The sequence below is a fragment of the Littorina saxatilis genome, linkage group LG9, assembly GCF_037325665.1.
Source record: "Littorina saxatilis isolate snail1 linkage group LG9, US_GU_Lsax_2.0, whole genome shotgun sequence".
Taxonomy (NCBI): Eukaryota; Metazoa; Mollusca; class Gastropoda; order Littorinimorpha; family Littorinidae; genus Littorina; species Littorina saxatilis.
The window spans coordinates 41,460,742-41,485,168 of NC_090253.1; the positions used below are offsets into that span (position 1 = coordinate 41,460,742).

The window sequence follows — 24,427 nt, forward strand, 5'->3', positions numbered from 1 at the left end:
ATCAACAATGTGACCACGTACATGGGTGGGCTCTGAAACAGACTGACACAGATCAAACATATTGAGAACGTCAAGCACTTTGGATGTGTAAAAGTGTGATGGAGTGTCAAAGTGATAATTAAAGTCACCAACAATAAGCAGCGAGCCTGGTAGGTTATTTGCATATTCAAGAAAGTCCGGTAACTGTTCCAGAAACTTAGCATCCGTAAACTTGTTCTTCTTGCTTGGCGGGGGTCTGTACACAGTGAGAATGTTAACGACTCTTTGCTGGAAGGAGAGAGTCAGTTGTGCAAGTTCAAAGGTTGAGTGACTAAACGGAAAGTCAGATGTGAGTTTAATGTGAGGTCTCAGTTTGTCCGAAACTACGAAGGCAATACCGCCCCCGCGTGTAGCAGTCGACCGAGGGAAGGAGGAGGTGGTGTAGCCAGGGGGAGCGAGGTCACGACACTTGGCCTCGTCTCCAGCTTCGCGGAGCCACGTTTCCGTAACACACATAATGTCAACAACGTTACTGAGAATGTATTCATTGATAGCAGACCGCTTTTCTTTGCGGCCTACAGACTGGGCGTTGAATGACGTTACGCATAGATCAGCTGAAGGCACAGTGTCGAAACAAGCGACGAAGTATAAAGAATGTCCTGCATGGCCAATGACTCATTACTAAAGTGCTCAAATTCAAACTCAAAGCTAAGTTCTGTTCTATTTCTAGTGGCACTGGTAACAGTAACTTCAGTAAGTGAAAGTTTGAAAAGAGTAATGAATGTGTATTTCTTTGTCTTCGTGCCATACTACCACTACCAGTCCCATTATGTCACTCGACTCACTGGGTCAGCACAATAGCTACACTAAAAGTTAAAATACCACTGTATCAAAACAATCAACACAATTACTTACCAACGAGAGTGAAGAGGGTTTGTGAAGAGAGTGAGTCACTCATTGCGATTCGGGTGGAGGCAAAGTGGATGTTTCATGTTTCGTTTCTGAGCCAGAGGTGTCACTGTCAGCCATGGTTAGAACTCCACGTTGTCAAAGGACCGGCTGGCTTTTCCCATGGAAGTAGTTGTGCATCTCAACATTGCAACAATATTGTAGACTTTGATCCCACACTTAGATATCCAGTTCAAAAGCTTCGTTCATGATGCATTCCTGGGAAAATATCCACTCTAGACACGCACTGTTTCAGTCATGCCTCATGGCAGCTTCAAAAATGGCGGTGTACTTTTGTCTCCTTTCATTTGATTGGGCGATATTTTTAGAACTAGCCACCATGCAGACAAGAGTGAAAAGTAGGTTTTGGACCAGAAATGTTTTCAAATCACTAAGGTGTTGTTGTTTTTTTAAAGTTTTTTTTAATCACATTCTTTTGTCCAGTGGATGCAGCAACATATTTATGTTCTGCTTATTTTGAAGTTTAAACTGTGTTTTAGGTATTAAAAAAAAATATAAAAAAAATTGAACATTTTGAATAAGTTAATTTACTGTGCCGTCTTGTTAAAATAAATAATGCAGAATATTGTATACATGTGTGTTTTGGTTGGTGTATTTATTCCAGTTTGAATGGTACCTGGATGTTTGGGGAAGAAGAAGGCAAACGTCTATATCATTAAGAATGTAGATGCAAATTGTAATGTCTTGCTTCAAGTTAACTGAAACATATGGTCAAATATATATATATATATATATATGCATTTGATTTACACTATCGATGACAGCTAGAGAAAATGGCTCGATGAAAGATTGAATGGCGTAGTGTTTGTCGTACATTTTTAGTACACAAAATGTTTCTAAGTCCAACTGGCACTCGCAGTATGAAAAGTAACAAAGTCGAAGCAGTACATTTGCAGTACAGGCAAAAAATGGCTAAGTTATTTTGGTATGTTTTCAGTATACATAATATTTTCTAAGTCCAAAAGAAGCACATTTTCAGTACACAAAATGTTTTCTAAGTCATATTGAAGTACTTTTTCAGCATACAAAATATTTTCAAAGTCCAACAAAAGCACATTTTCAGTACATCAAAAAGTGGTTAAGTCTAAACGAGGTATGTTTTCAGTACAATAGAGGTATGTTTTCAGTATACCACCTAACTTGGTTCAAAACTGCAGTACATTTTCAGTGTACCTAAAATGTACTGAATTTTCTTTGCAGCACATTTGAAGTACATTTGAAGTACATTTTTGGGCAGGAGGTACAAATTCAGTACATTTTCAGCTCATGTTTGGTATACCTAATTTGTGCTGATTTCTGTGGGGGAGGCCACCCAGCTATCACAATGCCTTTGATCTGGCCGCACACACAGAGCACACATATTTTCACTCAGTTAAAGTCGGTCACTGACCGGTCACTGACCCCGATGCAGGAAGTGTTTCCTCTCTCAGATATGACAGGGGAACCACCTCTCATGGCAAAAACTGGGTCATTTTGGTGCGCCCTATCGGCCCCCTGCGTCCAATGGGTGACTGGATTACAATTTTTTTTAAAAAGAAGGGGGTGCGTCTTAGATAACGAAGCGCCTTGTCACCCGGAAAGTACGGTATATGTTTTTGGAATTAGGAACCGACAAGGAATAAGATGAAAGTGTTTTTAAATTGATTTCGAAAATTTAATTTTGATCATAATTTTTGATTGTTTTAATTTTCAGAGCTTGTTTTTAATCCAAATATAACATATTTATATGTTTTTGGAATCAGAAAATGATGAAGAATACGATGAACGTAAATTTGGATCGTTTTATAATTTTTTTATTTTTTTTACAATTTTCAGATTTTTAATGACCAAAGTCATTAATTAATTTTTAAGCCACCAAGCTGAAATGCAATACCGAAGTCCGGCCTTCGTCGAAGATTGTTTGGCCAAAATTTCAATCAATTTGATTGAAAAATGAGGGTGTGACAGTGCCGTCTCAACTTTTACAAAAAGCCGGATATGACGTCATCAAAGACATTTATCGAAAAAATGAAAAAAACGTCCGGGGATATCATACCCAGGAACTCTCATGTCAAATTTCATAAAGATCGGTCCAGTAGTTTACTCTGAATCGCTCTACACACACACACGCACACACACAGACACACATACACCACGACCCTCGTCTCGATTCCCCCTCTATGTTAAAACATTTGGTCAAAACTTGACTAAATGTAAAAAGTGACAGGTCTGACCGTCTGACAGTTATTAATCCTGTAGGTGTTTTCAAATTTGCATACAACACATTTTTCAAAACAAAAATCTCAAGAATTTATTTTCTGTTATCTGATTTGAACAGGTAAAATACAGAAAATGAACTGCTAAACTCTGTCTCTGTAATATACAACCATTTCTCTCCACCATCCTCCTGAAACAGTCTCCGTAGTATCCCCCCCCTCCCCCTTCCCCTCATCCAGTAACTCCCCATAGTCTTCCCATTTCGCACACTGCTGACTGCACACCACAAACCTGGAAGTACACCAGCCAGTAAGGGATAAGCACGGCAAACACGGCAAAGATTTTCTTCAGAGACTTGACATCGTCCACAAGAGCGTCGTGGAAGATGCCGCCATGGCGATGTTTGGCGTAGTCAAGGAAACTGATCCTCATCTCTACGGGCTCTGCCTCATCCACCTCGCTTGAGGCGTCACTGTCATAAATAATAATAATAATAATAATAATGGACATTTATATAGCGCTTCTCCACAGCTCGAAGCGCTTTACAAGTTCAATTTACAAGTTCAATCAAAAACACAACACGATATTAACAGCTATTGTGTTTTCAGCGTAGCAATAGGGACCGATATTTAGGCGAGACAAGTATAATGCCGACGAGTCGAAGACGAGTCGCATTATACTTGTTCGAGTCTAAACATCGGACCCTATTGCTACGATGAAAACACAATAGCGTTTATATAGCTATTCTGACATTAAATTCTGTGTTAAAATCATGTTTTTGTCAGCAACAAGTACCAGAATGGTCATGTTGTTGATTGCAGACGACGGTTCCCTTTCCGCATGAAGCCACGGAAATAACCGAACATTGAAAAACCCACGGACATGTATTACGGAGAAAACTCAAGATAACCGGATGTTTAGCATTACGTCAATATGCTAGGAATCATATGACATCATGACGTATCATGCTTGCCTACGTAGATTGTATGTTCGAAAGTCTGATTTCTGTTGGGAATTCGCGTGGTGAAGACTGCGGTAAATCTGTAGATGATAAGAGAACAAGGATTGTCTCAGAAGAAACGACTAAATGTTTCAGACTGGTAACTTCATTTCAACATTGCACAATACAATGGACGTTCTATGTGACAGGAGAGTTTGCTGATTTTGTGTTAAACATTGGAGAGATCGTCTGCTAGAATCAGAGATAGGTCGCTTCAGATTGCAGCTTCTGGAAATTTGCAAGGTTTGTTGCCTGTTAAAGAACTGGATTTTACACGTAATGTATGTCATGTACTGTAAGCAACAACAAAAACACACACAAACCAAATGGCATCGTCTGTCGACTAGCCACAGACACAAACCTGGGGAGGTATGCGTGTACTTTATACACGTGGAAGAAACCGGAACCATGCGTCTTTGTTATTGCCAATATGCTTTTGGATATTGGCAAAAATGGCCGACTTCCGTAGCATTATGCTTTGATGATCGGAAAAGGGATGTGTGAGACCATCCAATCACAGCCCCCGAATTCCCCCACGTGTCCATCAGAATAGCTATAATTATATACAACGAATACAATTTGTCTCAGATGAAAAGAAAAATACTCATCAAAGAGCACATATATATGCTTGCATAAAACACCTTTGTTACATTATTCGGGGGCGGCATTCGTTTTTGTTACATTATTCGTTGTATCAGTGGGTCCTCTTTTCTGCACACGCATGCACACACACACACGGGAATACCTACTTCCCAGTTGCTGCAGTCCTTATCAGAACTTCATGTGCTCGTTGGCGCTTCCTGCGGAAAGCTTCCCGGATGATGCGGAAAATGTTGGTCAACACACTGCCATCTGGTGTCCGAACATGGTAACAACAGCGCCCTACAGTCAACAGAAGTTTTCAGATTAGTCATGCTGTCAAAGAGATAATCATAATAATGATTAAAGGAAAATGCCCTAACAGGAGAAAAAGGGTTAAGAATTTTTCTAAATTCGAGAAAAAAAATGTCCAGATTTCGTTTTGCTGAATATAAACAAAACAGGTACCGAGGTACACACCTGCAATGTCAGGCCCCTCTAATGAGAGGACACCTATGAAAGAACACAATCTGTTGTCCCTCTGTCTTTTATCTTCACGAAAATATACCTGCAATGACAGGGCACCTGCAATGACAGGGCAGCTGCAACGCAGGGATTTTATTTTGGTGCTAGTCCCAAGGGTGTTTGTTTGTTTGTTTGTTTGTTCATGGGCTGAAACTCCCACGGCTTTTACGTGTATGACCGTTTTTACCCTGCCATTTAGGCAGCCATACGCCGCTTTCGGAGGAAGCATGCTGGGTATTTTCGTGTTTCTATAGCCCACCGAACTCTGACATGGATTACAGGATTTTTTCGTGCGCACTTGGTCTTGTGCTTGCGTGTACACACGGGGGGGGGGGGGTGTGTTCAGACACCGAGGAGAGTCTGCACACAAAGTTGACTCTGAGAAATAAATCTCTCGCCGAACGTGAGGGCGAACTCACGCAGACAGCGGCCAACTGGATACAAATCCAGCGCGCTACCGACTGAGCTACATCCCCGCCCGTCCCAAGTGTGTGATTTCTTCATTGCAGGTACCACTGTAATGGTTCACACATGACCATGGGACTGTTTTCTGCTTCACAAAGAAGGAAACTTATCCAACTTTTTCACACCAAACTGGTTGCCAGAATTACACACACACACACACACACACACACACAATACCTACTTCCTAGTTGCTTCAGTCCTTATCAAAACGTCATGTGCTCGTTGGCGCACACACGCACGCACACAAACACACACACATTCTTATCCTCACCTGCTAAAAAGAGAAGGGCAGACACCCCAAGACAGCAGACGGAAGCAAGGTAGCCGTAGAAGAACGATTCTTGCTGCTGGACGTACGTGATGACCGACAGCCCGATGAGCGCCCCCAAGTTGATGGACCAGTAAAACCAATTGAAGAAACTCAGCGTGGCCTGTTGCCCTTCTCTCGCCACCTGGTCAGTTCAGGTGAAAACAGGTGAGAAATTCATACTGATAAGACACCTGCCGACCTGGTCAGTGCAGGTGTAAACAGGTGAGAAACATTCATACTGATAGGACAAGTTGTTAAACTTAAAGATAGCATACTGAAGGCGCCATTTTGGAACGTTTTTTTGACAATTTGGACCTTAAAAAGTTCAAGGAACATTTCCTGTACTGTAATTTAGAAACACCTGCAATGATTTGCTCAAAACTGCTCCAAAACTATGCCTAATAATGAAATGAATTTTAATCAGCGAGCGGTTTGCTTCGCCCAGCTCTCCTGTCAGGAGTCCAGACTTCCGGTCGTCATCATTATTTATTTAGTTTTTATAGATACCCATTCGTCAAATCAGATCAAGACCGTTAGATTGAGAAAGTCAAACATACAGTCTAGCTTTCGCACGCAAATTCTGTGCCATACAGCGCTAAAACGCTTTGTATAACATAAACAAACTGAATGTCGGTTGGAGAATATCAAGGTCTGCATTGACTACCAAACACAGCAATCAGATTTGAAAAGTAAAACGCTCAAACACTTTATTCTATTGTCACTTATTAAACTCCCAAAACGAACTCTGTAGCTCTCAGCTCAATTTCACATCTGTATCTCTACTAGACTCTAGGAATAGCGCATGAAATACTCAGGGTCAGAAGGTAGAACAAAAATTATGACTCGCACAAAGAACGTCACAAAACACAGCCATTTTCAATTTGACTAACTAAGCGCTCAAACGTTCATACTGCACGCTCCATACGTATGACAATTAATTTAACAAATGTAATTTATCAAAACTGGTACAGAATGCTCTCTTGTGCAGTATTTATTTGGTACTGTTAGTGTTCACTTTTAAACCAGGTATTATGTTCAACACTTCAAAGGTATAGGTCTTTCTGCTGTGTGATACTATTCCATCTTAAAAGTTCCACATTAACTTTTGGGGGGTGTTTCAAAACAAGTTTGTCATTATGAGAAGGGTTGCTTGTTTTCGTTCATGGGCTGAAACTCCCACAGTTTTAACATGTATGACCTTTTTACCCCGCCATTTAGGCAGCCATACGCCGCTTTCGAGCGAAGCATGCTGGGCATTTTCTGATTCTATAACCCACCGAACTCTGACATGGATTACAGGATCTTTTCCCTGCGCACTTGGTCTTGTGCTTGAGTGTACACACAAAGGGGGATAAGGCACTAGCAGGTCTGCACCTTAGTTGACCAGGAAGATCAAAAAAATCTCCACCCTTAACCCACCAGGCGGCCGCAGCCAGCATTTGAACTCACGACCTTCTGATTCGGAGGCCGATGTTTTATCCACTTAAGTCCACTGCGCCCGTCGTTAAGAGAAGTCCTATTAAGTGTTAATAATGTGACTGTGTCTGAGAACAATTACATGCAGGTAGCAGGTACGGCATGATTGTGTGTGTATTGAATTCTATTTTCTCTGCAGTACAGTCTGCTTCACAAAATGCACGTTCAGAAGTAATTTCTATGAGCAGTGTGACAGTTATTATGAATGAACAAATGACAGGCACAGTGGCCCAGTGGATAAGACATCAGCCTCTCCATCAGACCATCAGAAGGTCGTGGGATCAAATTCCGGCCGCGCCTGGTGGGTTAAGGGTGGAGATTTTTCCAATCTCCCAGGTCAACTTATGTGCCAATCTGCTAATGCCTTGTCCCCCTTCAAGTCTACACGCAAGCACATGATCAAGTGCGCATGGAAAGATCCTATAATCCGTGTCAGAGTTCCGTGGGTTATAGAAACACGAAAATGCCGGAATGGCGAGGTAAAAACGGTCATACACATAAAATCCCACTAGTACAAAAAACAAAAGTGTACCGTGGGAGTTTCAGCCCATGAACACAGAAGAAGAAGAAGAAGAAGAATGAACAAAGACCTGTTATCTACATTGTTATGTCTGTCATGAGTACAAATGTATCTGATAAAGAAAAGTCAAATTATATTATCAACATTTATCTAATATCATATATCTAAAGTGTATCACTGATCTAATTGAAGATCAGGTCGGTCTCATAAGCCACGCTCTCTACAACGGATCAATGCGCGTGTACATGTACCGCTCAAAATGACAAAGGACAACAATCACGGCATGTACTGATAGTGGTACTGGTATATATATATATATAGTGGTCATTGTTTTACAGATCTTATTATCTGTCAGCAAACAAAATGTCCTTAGAGAAACAAGCAAACAAATATATGTGTACAGTATGAATGACTTATCATAACATGATAATATACCTGAACATATCAGACAAGAAAAAGACTGGGTCACTCGCTGACATGAGTGAGCTTTGACCTATATAGTGAATGTGAAAGTCTGCTAACCACATGCCCCAAACAAAATATCTACCAAGGGGCTCCATCCACTAGGCAATTCTTTGCTGTTGAACAGCTGACACAGCAATTTTCTTTGTTGAACTGCCATAAAATTTAAAACAGCGATGTGCAAAACAAAATCTGAAAATCTTGACATTTTTTTTCTAATTTTTCTAATTGTTAACCCTTTTTCTCCTGTTTGGGCATTTTTTCGTTCTCATTTCTGAGCAGGAGAGATGCTGTCCCTTTAATCATTATTATGATTATCTCTTTGATTAACTGCATGACTAATTCGATGCACAGCCCTCTAGTGTCGGCATGACGCGTAAAGTGGCGCGTGTGTGGAGCCATGACACGGCTTTGCGAGAATGCTGTGTGTTCGTTGACGGGCAACAAGCGATAGTTGATGAATCTTCTTTTGATGTCGGTGGACGAGCACTAAACTAAGTTTAAAGAAGTTAGAACCGTAAGAAGGACATTGTTTTACATCGGCAGTCAGAAAAAGACTGAAACTTATTTCAAATTGACGAAAACGTGGCCATCATTTTGGCAGAAAGCCCAATCTTAATTTTTCACAGTAGGAGAAAGATGATACAAGGACTGCAACAACAACAACAACAACAACAACAACAACAACAACAACAACAATTTAAATTGCCATTTTGACTAATTTGTTTCAGAAATATATCTCAGTAATTACATCCCTGAGATGCATTAGGGAATGCTGAGAATCACTCAATGAGTCAATCAGTCCTTGAAATATTTAATCACTGTACCAAGATTGATCAACGCTGTAATTTTTAGACTGTAGTGTAAGGCTGTACATTTTTTTCTCAATTATAATCTTATACAGTGGAACATCCCTTTTTAGACCCCCCCCCCCTTTTTTTTTAAGACTCCCTCGATCCCTGTTAAGACTCAGTTTTCTCAATTCTTTTGTTCATTACCTCTGTAAATTTACCTCAATTTTAAGACTCCTTTTTTTAAGACCTGCATGACTTTCTCAGATTTTTGGAGGTCTTAAAAGGGGGGTTCCACTGTAGTTGGTTGCAATTGTTAAGAATGTGTAAGAGTGCGTTCGATGTAATTGTTAACCCTTATTTCGTTGCGAGTCCAGTATATTAGGTATTACTCTTAGTTTAGGCAAAAAAAAAAAAAAAGGTCTGTTTACGGTAACATAGGCCAAAAAAATAGGGTCGGTAGGTCGGGATTTTTTTTTTTTTTTTTTTTTTTTTTTTTTTCCAAAAAACCATATTTTTACGTTATTTTGCCAAAAAAACAAGATTTTTTTTTTTTTTTTTCCAAAATGCCAAAAAAAAGTCTTGGGTCGCGCGAAAAAACTAGGGTCGGTTGGGTTACCGTAAACAGACCTATTTTTTTTTTTTGCCTTATCATCTCGCATGCAGTCACTCCCTGTTTACTCCGTACTCTCTGAACCCTGACTGTTATAACTGTTGTGTTGTATCTCGTTGGGATCATATTTCATTATTTGTGTTTACCTCAACCTCATTTTTTAAGTTCATTGTCATTTGTTTGTATATATATTTCGTTGCGAGTCCAGTTTATTAGGTATTACCCTTATGCTGGTTGTCGCGACATATGTCGCGCTAGTTTAGTTTACGTATACTGTCACCTGGTTGTCACGACATAATTATGTCGCGCTACTGGCTCAGTCTGTTTGGTCGGTTCCGATTACCTCCCATGGATGCAAAAACCTATGACCGTTTTTCTTTATTTTTCTCTCTGTTAATTCACCAGTGGCTATATGTAACATGTGTTTCAGAATTGCACCAGTGTAAGGGTTAAGAATGTGTATGAGTGCGTCTTGAGTCACCTTGCGGTGAGATATGTGCGCGTTATAAATTCTCGTATTATCATTAATTGATTTGCGACCAAACTGGTTTTCCTTGCTCTGTTTACACCCACAGCACCTTTTCACTTGACCCTTCCACCTGCTCCAGTCAATGAAAATTAGACAGCAAAAATAGGTCAGGACACAATAATTAAACTGATTCAATGATAACCTCTGCTTGACTGACAACATGAAACGGGGTAGTTTTTCTTATACTTGGTACGTAGCACCTCTTGAGTGTGTCCTACAACTAGTGTATTTTAAAACCTGCAGTAAAACTAAATGCTGTGAGAAAAAGTAATATACATATAAATGTATTGTGAAGTGACACCGACAAACACGTATGCACACACATACAAACACATAGTTGTATATATAGTACAGGGATGGCCAAATCTCAAAGTATAAACTGGCCAGCCGGGCGAGTAATTTCAAGAACGTCACTAGCCCGCCAGAAATTTCACCGGTCCGTTACGTACCACAGTTGCTGCATCTGCAGTGTTTATATGGCTTTGACCAGAATTGTCACTGGCCAGCCATATGAGTTGCCAGGCGGTTTCTACTAGCTTGGCTGATTTTTTACTCGCCCCTGGTGATCAGGCGGACGATTTGGCCATCCCTGTAGTACAGTGTTAATAAACACAGAGCCAGGTACCATTGTACAAATCACAATGGAATAGCACTCACCTGGTCACTACCAAATGGAGCGATATTGGCCTTAACAAAACCGGTGCCTATGGCGATGACGGTAAGAGCGATGAAGATCATACTAGCACAGGGCTCATCAAACGGGTCAGTGTCACCGTCTCCATCTTTATCGCGACCATCTCCCCACTTACAGATGTTGGGAAGCGACACATTCACAAAGGCAACATCATTTTTCTGCCTTGTGGTCATCAAAGGCATAAAAACATAGCCAGCAATATAAATCACAAATGAAATCACGATGGCTTTGAATCTGCCCAGTATTGCATCTGCCAGCCATCCTCCTATCAAACTCATCACAAAGGACATGCCAAAGAAGAACAAGGAAGCGTCCACGGCATGGTAGGATTCCCACTTGAAAGGGTCTTTGTTGAGAAACAACACCAGATTCCCTGCCAGACCGTAAAATGCAATGCGCTCGAAAACTAAGGAAAGCAAGATCGCTGCACTCGCAAATCGAATCCTGTTAAGGTTACGGCTGTTGCCGTTGTTGTTGAAGAGTGTGCCATTCGTCGTCGGTGAGGTTGGCGTCGGTGGCAGCGATTGTCGTGAAGATCTTCGCCAGCTCCTGTTGGGATTTGTGTGAAGCAAAGGTTGTCTCTCCGAGTTAGACATCTTGGCAGGTCCGCTTTAGTATTCACACATTCAGTAAAGCCATCAGAAAGTTGGAACGATGTAGAATCGAATGACTGGTTTCGTTTTTGTGATGAAGCCGCACGAGGAGCACAGAATCCTACTTTGTTATCAGCCTTGATAACCAAACGATGGTCATCGTGAAATGTGAGCCATGTTGATGTCATGTGACTGTTCAAAATCATGTGATATGACTTGTCAGGGAAAGCAAATGTACGTCCTCAGTGCCTACCTCATAAAAAAAAACTCTTACTCATTTGCTGCAAGGATTTGTTCGTTCAGGCCTTGAACCATAATCCAACCCCTCTGTCTCTATCACACTTTCTGGTGAAAAAAGTACATTGGTTTATTTTATTTTCTCACAAATAGACAGGCCGACTCCGAGCTGGAAGAGTTGTCTTTTATGACGGTAGTTTGTGCTTGTCACTCCAAACTGATTGCTCTGTGTTATGTCCCTTTGAAAACAACAATCCATGCGGTAGGAAGAAATAATGTTCTGTTGTTTTCTTGCTGCTTCACGTTGAAAGTTGTTACCATTGTTTTGTGCGTTTTGTTGGGGGTCGTCGACCATTGTTGAAGCAGACCTGTTCGGGCATGCTGGACCTGTTTACACAAGCACCGGTGTGACGTTTTTATCTTTCGCCGTGTTGATATTTCGATTCTCGGCCTCGTTGATCAAGTATAAACTCTACACTGAACAAAAAAACACCCTTCGATAGTACTGATAAGGCCTAAAAAAAAAATAGGTGTGGTTACGGTAACCCGACCTACCCTATTTTTAGGGGCCGATCCTATAACTTTTTATTACATTTGTCAACAACAACAAAAAAGAACGAGTGCAAAAAACGCAATGAAAGCGAAAGCGCCCGAGTCGCACACTTATTTCCCTGTCAAGTAGGTTTAATTTGTACACATTAGAAAAAAAAGTTTAAAAAAAAAAAAGTGATTGCCTACCTACCTACCCTATTTTTGGGGGCTATGTTACCGTAACCACACCTATTTTTTTTTTTTGCCTAATAAGCGACCTTGTGTACCTTACATTCATGGGGCCAAATTTGTCCAACCAATTTTTTTTTATTTAACTTGAAATTTGATTCATCCTCAAATGTTTCCCTTCTTACTCAAGGGACGTAAGGCCAAAAAAAATAATAGGTGTGGTTACGGTAACATAACCAAAAAAAAATAGGGTAGGCAGGTAGGCAATCACTTTTTTTTTTTTTTTACTTTTTTTTCTAATGTGTACAAATTAAACCTACTTGACAGGGAAATAAGTGTGCGACTCGGGCACTTTCGCTTTCATTGCGTTTTCTGCACTCGTTTACTTGTTTTTTTGGGTATTTTTTTGACAAATGTAATAAAAAGTTATAGGGTCGGCCCCAAAAAATAGGGTAGGTCGGGTTACCGTAACCACACCTATTTTTTTTTTAGGCCTAACCACTCGGTACACGTTTTCAAAAAAATCGATTTTGGGGGTGAAATCTATTAAATTTCACCACCAATTTTCTTCACATGCAAGAAACTGACATGCAGTGATGCACATAAATAATTACACTTCTTAATTTTACCAGGAAACAACATTTCAGTCTTGAGTATATATCGAGGGGGAAATATATGTACACAGGCGAAAGATGAAATCGTGACACCGGCATCATAAAGTAAACATAGTTTAACATTGAACTGTTATTTTTATCTCTTCTTGAGCAAGGAGAAAGAATATTTGAACGAATTTTAAGTATAGTTTGTTCAGTTGCCTGTGAGCTACCAGTGTTATCACACACACACACACATGCACACACACATATGGGTTCTTCCACAAAGCTGTGTACCACAAGAGGGTTATGACTTTAGAGTAAGATTTCGGAATGTTTTTCTTGCTTCTCGAATAATATAAGGATATCAACAGACTGCAAATTGACCAAAGAGATAACGATAAGAAAATCAAGAAGATCGCTATGTTGGTTAGTGTTTTATATGAAAGCAAACACAGAAAATGACGTCAAAATGGCGTTTTTTGTGTGACATTGCTTACATCTTGTTTTTAAGTATCCGTGTGGCTGCCAATAAAATGCGACCATGAACCCCCCGATATACATCTTCGTTGTCTTTTGTGCTAGTGTTACATATGCACTTAGCTGTTTTCCTCTACATATGTTTACAGTGTGCATTTGGATCGTTAAGAAATAACGGTTGCCTACGTAACATTTGGTTTCCAAAACCAACCGCGAACTACGTGAACATGTCTATAACTTCTGCACGCACGAATATGCGACTGTGTGTATTATCAGGCACAACTGATGTGTAGTGAACGTGTTAAAATGTGCGCCGTGTCAATTTGATCCGATTTGAATGTGATTTTGCCTTTCGCGTGTCGCCACTAAGCTTCGTTTCTATTTGTTCTGGTGAAGCTGGATCGTTAAAAATGATATTTGTCACTTATCAACGCATCAAACTTGGTGTTTCTTTCGCATGTAATGTTCTTCAACATCACCGAAAGGTTTTTCCATTAAAAAAAATCCATTCATTTTTGGAACGCAGCAGACGTGGAGCGTTTTATGAGTCGTTTCCAACGAGGGACGAATGTTACGTAGGCAACCTTTTGCGACTCTTCGCTCTTAAAGTTAATTTTTTTTTTAAAGTTCGACATTTCAATGTTTTATTTTGTGATAGACGTGCTCGGTGTGTCTTTGTCAAGTCTTAGGCTATTCTTTGTAGTCTAGTCCTGTTCAAGTTGTAAGAGTTTAGGTAAAAAACCGTTGAATTTTCATCAAAATTGGAACAAACTCGACTATATTTTCTTTCGAAAAACGATAAATCGAAGAAAATCAGATTAAATGCTGTTGCGAAATAGAGAGAAAGAAATTCTGCGTTTGTGAAGCTGATTTCCTTGTTAGTGGGGATACAAAAAAGAGCAGTTCCTTCAAACTGCCTGGTGATACTTAGCTTATATGAGGGCCCCAAAGGGGGGGTATCATCACGATCACGGGAAGGGAAATTTTTGCTTTCACGATCACAGTTACCTTGATTTTTGTTTTCACGATCACGAACACCAGTGGCAAATCACGGTCACGGTAAAAGTTGCATGTACAGAAAGCACGTGTCAAAGTAAACACAACCACACAGTAATTCGCTCCTCTGGATCTATTGTTTATTCAACACAAAGTGACAACTGTTGCACTTTTTTATAATTATTTTTTGAATTCTCTTTCATACACACATAGAAATACATATCATGATTTGTAATCAGTAACAAGAATGTTGTTTTCATTGGTTTCTCTCTCTCTCTCTCTCTCTCTCTCTCTCTCTCTCTCTCTCTCTCTCTCTCTCTCTCTCTCTCTCTCTCTCTCTACACTCATACACATTCAACTCCCACACCCTCACTCACACACATGAATATATACTTGCACAATTTCACATTTCCAGAGCTAAATCTTGTAAACCCATTTTCTCAAAAACTATTGGGTGGATTGAAATTAAAGTACATGTATGTGTGATGGGTTTTTTATTTTCAACTTTGCCGTACAATTTGAGGTACACCATCGCCTGGTTCCATGGCCTTGAATAAAAAACAGGAATGCTACAGGCCAAAAACGGTTTTACCTGAAAGAAGCGCGCAGTACCAGTAGCGAAGCCACAAGCCTGAGCCTGCGAAGCAGGCGAGCCAACTAGGGGGGTCCGGGGGCATGCCCCCCCGGAAATTTTTTCAAAAAACGGTTAAAATCTGTGCAATCTGGTGCATTCTGGGCATCATTTTAGGGGTTGTAATAGTGTTGTGATCTTGTTAAAAATCCCATTTTAGCCTCCCCCCACCACCATTCAACACACCTCCAAACTGGTGAAAACAACACTACTGTGCGCTGGCTTCATTGAGACCGGCGCCCGGCCGCGTTGCGCGATATTCACACGGATCGTTTTTGTGGAAATTTTTCAACTTCACCCGAAAAAATTTGACTTTACCGGATTTTGAAAACGGCTTTATTGGATTTCCGGCAATTACCGGAAAAGTAGCATGCCTGACAAAATCCCCAACGAACATGACTTTGATCGTCTTTGACATGAGGATCAAGTGACCCAAACTGGCGCGTCTCCCCGCCATTGTTTCTGAAGTTAACCCATTGTTGATATTAAAGTTTACAGGCGCTAAAATAAATCCAAGCTTAATGCAAAGAAGCGACAATTAGAATCTATGCCAAGCGTGTCCACGTTGCTGGGATGAAAAACACATTTCTAGTTTCGGTTTTGGCTAAACGCAGACTCGATCTCGAGCCAGTCGAGGTCACACTGAGCGAGTGACAGCCGGACGTGGCAATGTCGACAATGTCAATGATCTCACTCAAATTCAAAGATCTTGAACAAATTTCAAGATCTTTGCCTACATTCAGAACAGTCATAGAGCAACATAGATCAACATACCTTGGTATTTCGTCTTCAGAAAGACCGACCCGTAGCCTGACCTTTCCACCAAGGAAGGCATTCTCGCCGCCTGCTTTGGTCTGGCTTGAATCCACAAAATATAACAGAAGTTCGATGACAGTACCGCTGCACGCCATTTTTGATCTTCGAATTCGAATTTCACTCAAAACTTTTGCACGAAGCCCTTCCATTGGATGAAGTTTGGTAGACTTTTGCAATTTGCCTTCTGATTGGATCTCTTTTTGTCAGTGTGTAATTGGTTCTTTTAAAGGGAAGCAATCGCTCTCAAAATCATATTTCTGAATGTGTTGTTGCTTCCCTTTCAATCGGGGTTGGCTCCTTACCGAATAGACTAGAGGATCATAGAGTGTAATACAGCTGTGAAAAAATGTACGTTGAAAATAAAATGCTTTGCAATAATGCCCATCACGATCACGAAAACAAATGACGATCACGATCACGAGACTTGATTTTTTTGTCATCACGGATCACGGGCAAAGTCCCATCACGATCACAGAAATGGAAATTTCGGCAATCACGGTCACAGAAAGGTCAAAAAACGCCAATCACGATCACGGTTTTAAACCCTTTGGGGCCCTCTTATATATCCAGAAAGACTTGACTGGGCGAACCAAGCAGCCAAATTTAGCATCGGATATCAAATTAATTTCACTAGCTTACAGCATTTACCCTCCCCAACTCCTTAAAGAGCATTCTTTGTTAGAAATTGTGCGATTGTTCTTGCCAATCACACTTAGATTTATGGTATAGGATGAATAATGTCTCTGACAGGACCACTAAGAACGGATTGAATTATCGATCAAATATAACAAGAAGGCGCAATTGGTCAACTAGCTCTAAACAGTTGCCCATGTTGTTTATAATCTTTGCCATGTAGCTTTGAAATTAACAGTTCATTATTTTGGACATATACGCTGTGAAAACCCATACATTACATTGACTTTTTTGAAGCATGATCACAAAAATATGGTCGCAAAAATGAAGCGAATTAGCAGAAAAATAAAGTTTTTGAGGTAAAAATAATTGTGTCTGTTGGGTGGATAGTTTGTGTATTGTTCTGTTTCTGAGTTATTCCATTATTCAGATATAACACAATACAATACCAACGTGTTTAAGAAAGGAACACTGTGTGTCCGACGTATCTCGAAGACACAGCAAATCATTAATAATCAAAATCGTTTAGTGTCTTGATCTGCCTTGTGTTAAAAACAACGCACCTAAATCTAACCGAATTTCGAGTCGCATCAATGACGACGTCACCAAAACCAAAAGAATTCCATTCATAACACAGTCATTCACAAGCCGGTTGATGACGCCAAGTCACGGACCAATCGAATCGTCACAGCACATGCTGACGTCAAGTGCGACGCGGCGCGAACATTTGCGATTTGTCGGCTGCTCCGTCATCCTGCTCAAGAGGAGAAACCGCAACAGTGTACATCTTGTTGCTACATGTTGACTCAATGTTATTTATTGACTCACACAAATGGATTTGTTTGTTACTTCACACAGACGATGTTTGTTTGTTGGTTGACACAACCAAAAAATACGTTTTTGTTACCTATAACTAGTTCAATTTGTTTTTCCTGACTGCATTTTGTTCGGAATAAGCTCTAAATGTGAAGCAAATAAAACTTGTTACTATATACTATGGCTTTTTTTTAATCTGTTTTGTGTGTTTGGATCCCATGTTACGTTAAACATGTGTGATGTTACACAACTTTCTGACCACCCCTCGTATCCAAAAAGCATAAACTTATCTTTTGTTTAGCATGGCAACGTGACATATGTCTATATCTTTTACATAAACCGTAAAAACAACCTATTCAGACACTTTTAATTTTCACGAAGCATGTCACGCTTTTGGTACACAGCTTTGTGGAAGGACCCATAGATGATAGTTAATATAGTTGGTTAGCTTTGCCTACTAAAACATATATATATTAAAATTCCATCCTTTTTCAACATACCAAGGTGCGCAACTTTCCTACAGCACACATAAACAGGAAGAATAGAGGAGCTTGTTTGTTGCTTTGAACTTGAACTTGAAATTTACTATGAGGTAGGCTGTGTAGCCTTTACATAGGTCCTATTACTAGACTGTAGCATGCGTGGCGGGCTGTTCTACAATCTAAACGAGGCAGGTAGGGTTGTACATAGAAGTACTGTGGCGCCAGAAATTGTCTATGTGCTTGTAGCTGCACTCTTTTAAACCAGGGAACATATTGCAACAACAATGCATCAAAGAAAATTGGTCCAACCTACCAATACCATGCAATTCCTTTTTAAATTTTATTTATAATTCATTTATTCGTCTATTTTTTTTTACCCTTGATGGCTTCACTCAATCAATATTTTGATATTGAATGTTGGCTTTGACAGGCATAAAAATGGCTGCAACAGAAAAGGAAGGAGGGCTAGAGACAACACAGGCGATATACGGGTCGTCAGTCGATCCCTGGGACCACGCAGGGGGGGAAGAAGGAGGAGGACAGAGAGTGGAGAGTGCTGAGGATCAAGGAGATGACCTCTCTTCTCGAAAACTCTTTGTTGGGAATATTGGCTACAGGGTATACTGTTATCACTGTCACCTTTACCTATGAAAGACTCATTTTGTGGCTGTGGAATTGTTTCAGAACTCTGTCATTTTTGTTTTTTGTTTTTTTAACTTTTTACGTCTTTGGAAAATAATCTTTTGATTGTAGGTCCTGAATTATCATTAGTGTGTCTTTATGAAAATTGGTCTTACACCTTTGCACTCTTTTTGTTTATCAGAATTTGATTTGTCTTTAGACAATGTAATACATTGCTATATTGCTTGTGGTTGCCAAGAGAATATAAATAGTTAAACGTATTCATTGTTGCTGTTAGATGTATTTTGAATTATTACATATATATGTATATTATGTTTGGAGTGATAAAGATAGCAATGATATCAGAGACAAAGGTTCAGGAAGAATTATAATATATATATATATGCAAATCACATCTTACATTTGGCTTATTTTTCTTTTCAGCAAAACTGGAGAGACCTCAAAGATTTCTTCAGCAAATTTGGAAAGGTAGCTTACACCCAAGTTGTTTTTGATCACTTGAAGAAAAGATCAAAAGGGTAAGTGTGAGTGGGGTGGGGGCACTGTCAGTCAATTCTTTTGCATGTTATGTATGTTAGGTGAAGGGGATGGGTGGGTTGGTGTTGCTGGCAGCTCACAAGCATGCAAGAAACTCAGCAGTACGTCTACATAACAAAGCAGGGATGGCCAAATCTCAAAATTTTAACTCGTCAGCTGGGCGAGTAACTTCAAGAAAGTCACTTGCATGCCAGAAATGTTGCTCTCCCGGTACATACCATAGTAGCTGCATCTGCAGTGTTTATATGGCTTTTTAACTTGACATTACAACCTGAACCAAAAGTGTTGCATTTGAGATTTTGAGCAGAATTTTTACTGACCAGCCGGGCGAGTTGCCAGACGTTTTCCACTGGCCTGGCAGATTTTTTACTCGCCCCCGGCGATCGGGCGGACAATTTGGCCTTCCCTGCAAAGGGAGACAAACAGAGAGGCAATTGAAATCTGTGTATACAACATGCTTATGTGGTCTTATTAAATAGTATGTGCGCAGGGATTGTAAAGCATGCACATTTAACTGCTTAATATCAGTCATAGTACATGTTATTACAGTGTTCCCTTAGGCCACTGTTTTAAGACCTTCCAAAATCAGACGAAATTAGATCTTAAATAGAAGTAACTTTACAGACTGTATGAAGGAAAGATCTAAGAAAACAAGGTCTGAAAACAGAGAAAGTCTTAAAGGTCCTTGTCTACATTTTTATACCGAAATCGCCATTTGACCATTAAAATGCAGAGTCTATTATCTACAATTATCAACAATACACCCCCTTTCGATCAGGAAAGACGAAGCCAGTGTAGCCGTTTGAAAATTCATTGTAGTATTCCAGCGTAGTACTCATAGTAGGATATCCTTATTTGGAAAATACCAAGCGCAAAACTCCTCTCAAATCCCGTGCATTTTGTGCATTTAAAAAAAAGCGTGGACAGCGCTCCAGTGTCAAACTGTTGCTGCACTTGTTTGGGCGTGGCTATAAGCACAGTGACATGAATTTGATTGGTCAGTATTTTTAGGCAAAGCACATGTTCTCAGCAAACAGAAAACAAAATATTGGAAGCGTGAGTCACGCTACCCCAAAATAAAATCGTTTTTTACATATATATTTTTTCTATAACTTTTTCCCCCATGGTTCATTCATCATCTGACATAACTTATTAGCGAAATCTAACCATAAGATTATTGAAAAAAAAGCAAAAATGTAGACGACCACCTTTAAAATAGAGAATCAAAAAACAAGCAAGGTATGTTGTAGGAACGTTTACCGTACTTTCCGGGTCATAAGGCGCGACTTTTTTCCTCGAGTTTGACCCCTGCGTCTTGTATAACGAAGCGCCTAATCCGTGTATGAAATACAAAAAAAATCAAAGAGACTGCCTGAGTACCAGTCAAACAACTTGTGATAATGCATGTTTCAGCTACTAGGTACTACCCTGGCCAAGTTTCCTCTCAAGACATCAAAGAGACCGCCCCATAGGTTAAACTCGGTCACTAACCCCGGTGCAGGAAGTGTTTCCTCTCTCAGATCTATGACAGGGGAACCACCTCTCATAGCAAAAACTGGGTCATTGACCCCTGGGAAGAAGGTCAGTGTCTAAACAAGGCAACCCAGCTATCACAATGGTAGGGAGGCCCACTGACAGTAAGCGTGAACAGACCACAGAAGGCCATTTTTAGAGTGCTGTAAACAGCTTCAAAATTAAGCAATGTTCTTATAGTTCAGGTTTGAAATGTAAAAGTACTTATAGAATTGCTGTGCAAAGTTTGAAGCCTGTTAGAATTATACATTTGGAGGTATTGGACTGTAAAGTCAGGCAAATATGCGATTTTTTCACAATTGGGAAGTTATGTACAGGGCGACAAATTAAAAAAAGCAAAAAGAAATGACCTTTTCGGTTTTATTTTATAAAACAGATTGCAGCAACCACAAATGTATCACAGTTGAACCAATAAATGCAATAAAAAGGGTTTTATAGCCGATTGCAATTTTAGGCTATATTGACGTCATCACACGAAATTTAAGAAACGCGAACAAGCAAATCTTCAGTGGTTTTACAGGTAAAGATGTCATACGATATATCAAATTGAAGATCTCTTTGTGTACAATCTAGCTGTCATACTTTTGATGCTGTATAATCAAAACTTTACAACTTAAGCTTGAAAATCAATATTTTCAAAAATAATAAATTTAAAATAAAAACTATAAAATGTATTAATGTTCCGCAATGTCAATCTTTATAAACATTTGTAACCTCACATTTTAGCATATTTCCACACATTGAATGATAATAATGTTACTTCCAAACAAGAAAACACTAACTACAGCACAAGTTTGCAGTTATGCGTTATATTTTAATCTGCCTGACTGAAAATGTGTGCGTTTCTTCCTTAACCTGTATATCCGCGATTATATAGCAAATTATGTGTATGTAAGTGTGTATATATCCATGTATGCAGGTATGTATGTGTGTATGTATGTATGTATGTATGTATGTATGTATGTATCCTTATGTTTTTATGTGAATCTCTCTCTCTCTCTCTCTCTCTCTCTCTCACACACACACACACACACACACACACACACACACACACACACACACACACACACACACATACATTCACCAACACACACACAATATCTGTTATCCTTGTTGTGGTGCAATTAAGGTCAGGTATACAGCATGACAAAATCCCCTGCAATGCAATAATGACACAAACAACAGATTTTCCAAAAAAACTGTCATAGCAACACAGAAATTGTCTAATCAATGAAATGTAACAAATACAATTGCATAACAGAACAAAGAAACATTTGAATATAACATCAGGTATTTAGCGCCAAAAAGAAACCTAAGTCAGATCATTAGTTATGAGAACCAATTAAGAACATCAAACAACTCAGCGCCATAAAAGTCATTTCAAGTCATCAGTCACACTTTAAATGTCAAAAATCGTCGGGAAATTAATTCAGCATTATAATAATACCATCAATAAACACACAAGCATGAAGATGAAACAGAACAGACGGAAATTGTAGCACCGAAATGAATTCTGCAAACACATCGCGATCAAAGAAGAACACCAGGTGACTTTGTGTATTAAAGCCATCGTTAAACAGACATTACACATTCAATGAGATGTACCTACAGATCAGGTAATTCCGTGCTACAAAACCCAGTGCAGATTATAGTCTAAAAGACATCGAGATATTACTAAATTATACAGTACTTCAGCGCCATATAATAATGTAAGATCATCAGTCACACAAAACCGAGATGTAACAACAAAAATCGGGTAATTCGATCGATCAGCACCATATGAAAACATTGCAGATCATTAGCCACACAAACAAAGAGATGTAACAAAAACATCAGGTAATTCGATCGATCGGCACCATATAAAAACAGTTACACAAGTTCTCACTGAAAGTGAAGAACGAAGCGGTTCCGCAGGTTGAAATGACACCTTTTTTTTGGAGTAACCCAAGACACACGCTTGGCTTGGAAGCCATATATTGCAGCCACAGAAGCAACAGGTGTGTGTGTGTGTGTGTGTGTGTGTGTGTGTGTGTGTGTGTGTGTGTGTGTATATGTGTGTGTCTGTTCGTCTGTGTGTCTGTCTGTGTGATTCTGATTAAAAGTGAATGTGCATGTCTATGGGTGTTTTTGTGTAAGTATGTATGTATATATGTGTGTATGTATGTATGTATATTTATATATACAGTCGACTCCGGTTAATCGGCCACTTTTGGGACTGACTGAATTATGGCCGATTATCCGAAGTGGCCGATTATCCGAACATCGCATCGGGAAGTTCCTCAGAACAAAAATATTGGATGTTGGAAGTTACTTATGGTAGCGGAAAGCGGAAGTTTCGTGCATTGGCATACGTGCTCTACATGTCTCCAAAAAATGTGTCCAGTGTCGTCTGCTTCTGTTTGGCACTGGCACGTTTCCTCACTGCAGCACAGACAACGTCCAGGCAATGCAGTTCTTCTTCCCCGAAGGCATTTTCCAGGGCATATTGAACCAATCAACCAATGCCTCGTCCACTTCATCGTCTTTTCCTCCTCTTTTCCTTTTCTTTGAGACAGACAAGCGTCCACCTACAGCTTCACTCCTGAGATGATCCTCGTCGTTAATCCATCGACAAAGGGTTTTTCTTGGGACCCCTAACTGATTTGCAAGCTGCAATTTTGATGTGTTAGGCAGATATCCTTTCACTTTGTCCAAGAATTCAAGTTTTTCCAAGACGCTGTAATCTTTCCTTTTCGTCGCCATGGTTTGTGCAAAGAGGCTTTCGGCACAAGCAAGTCAGTGTTTGACTGTCAGTTGTTTCGATCACAGTGTGTAAACTCAGTAAACTCACTGGCAGACCTTTGTGCTGTCATGTGAGTAATGATCATGGAACCACTCACAAAAACGTGAAAGTGTGAGGTGGCCGTTTAGTCGATGTGCAAAGTTTTCGTGGTGGCCGATTAACCGAACATTTTAACACATAATATGAAGAAAAGATTCGGTCCCAGGGAAAATAGGCCGATTATCCGGAATTGGCCGATTATCCGGATGGCCGATTAACCGGAATTGACTGTATGTGTGTGTGTGTGTGTGTCCGTGTGTGTGTGCGTGTGTCCGTGTGTGTTTGTGTCTGAAATTCAGGATCCAACTGTGTCCATGTGCACGTGTGTCTGTGTTTATGTGTGTGTGTTTGTGTTCGTGTGTGCGTGAGTATGTATGCATGTGTGTGTGACTTGGAATAATAGGCCGTGAAAAGTAGGATATGCGAAATGGCTGCAATCTGCTGGTCGATGTGAATGCGTGATGTATTGTGTAAAAAAATTCCATCTCACACGGCATAAATAGATCCCTGCGCCTTGAGTCCGAGTCTGGAGATACGCGCGCGATATAAGACTTCATATGTGACCCTCCACCACGAAATGTGGGGGTCACCTTAGTCACAGGCTTATAACTCAAACAGTTTTTGCTCGTTTCTAAAACGGTTTTCACCACTGGATAGAGCATAAAATACTCTTTATGAAAATGTAAAAATATGAAAATCATGCAAAGGTGACATGCGACTCATTCCGTGGTGGAGGGTCACATATAATAATAATAATAATGTGTCTGTCTGTCTTTGTGATTCTGGATC

General features: G+C 39.9%; 2 protein-coding genes across 2 annotated transcripts in view; one reads left to right on the top strand and one right to left on the bottom strand.

The window, feature by feature from the left end:
* LOC138976114 (solute carrier family 15 member 4-like) overlaps positions 1-11,883 on the bottom strand; it is a 31,140-nt gene extending 19,257 nt beyond the window's left edge. Inside the window, exons 1-4 of the mRNA XM_070348938.1 lie at positions 11,072-11,883; positions 5,985-6,165; positions 4,894-5,026; positions 3,436-3,616 (exon numbers count right to left, since the gene is read on the bottom strand). Of these exons, the coding sequence (XP_070205039.1) occupies positions 3,436-3,616; positions 4,894-5,026; positions 5,985-6,165; positions 11,072-11,704 (1,128 nt within the window). The 5' untranslated portion in view covers positions 11,705-11,883. The remainder of the gene's footprint in view (positions 1-3,435; positions 3,617-4,893; positions 5,027-5,984; positions 6,166-11,071) is intronic.
* Positions 11,884-12,157: 274 nt separating this feature from the next.
* LOC138976113 (putative RNA-binding protein EEED8.10) overlaps positions 12,158-24,427 on the top strand; it is a 52,875-nt gene continuing 40,605 nt past the window's right edge. Inside the window, exons 1-3 of the mRNA XM_070348937.1 lie at positions 12,158-12,200; positions 18,536-18,723; positions 19,171-19,265. Coding sequence (XP_070205038.1) covers positions 18,544-18,723; positions 19,171-19,265 — 275 coding nt within the window. The 5' untranslated portion in view covers positions 12,158-12,200; positions 18,536-18,543. The remainder of the gene's footprint in view (positions 12,201-18,535; positions 18,724-19,170; positions 19,266-24,427) is intronic.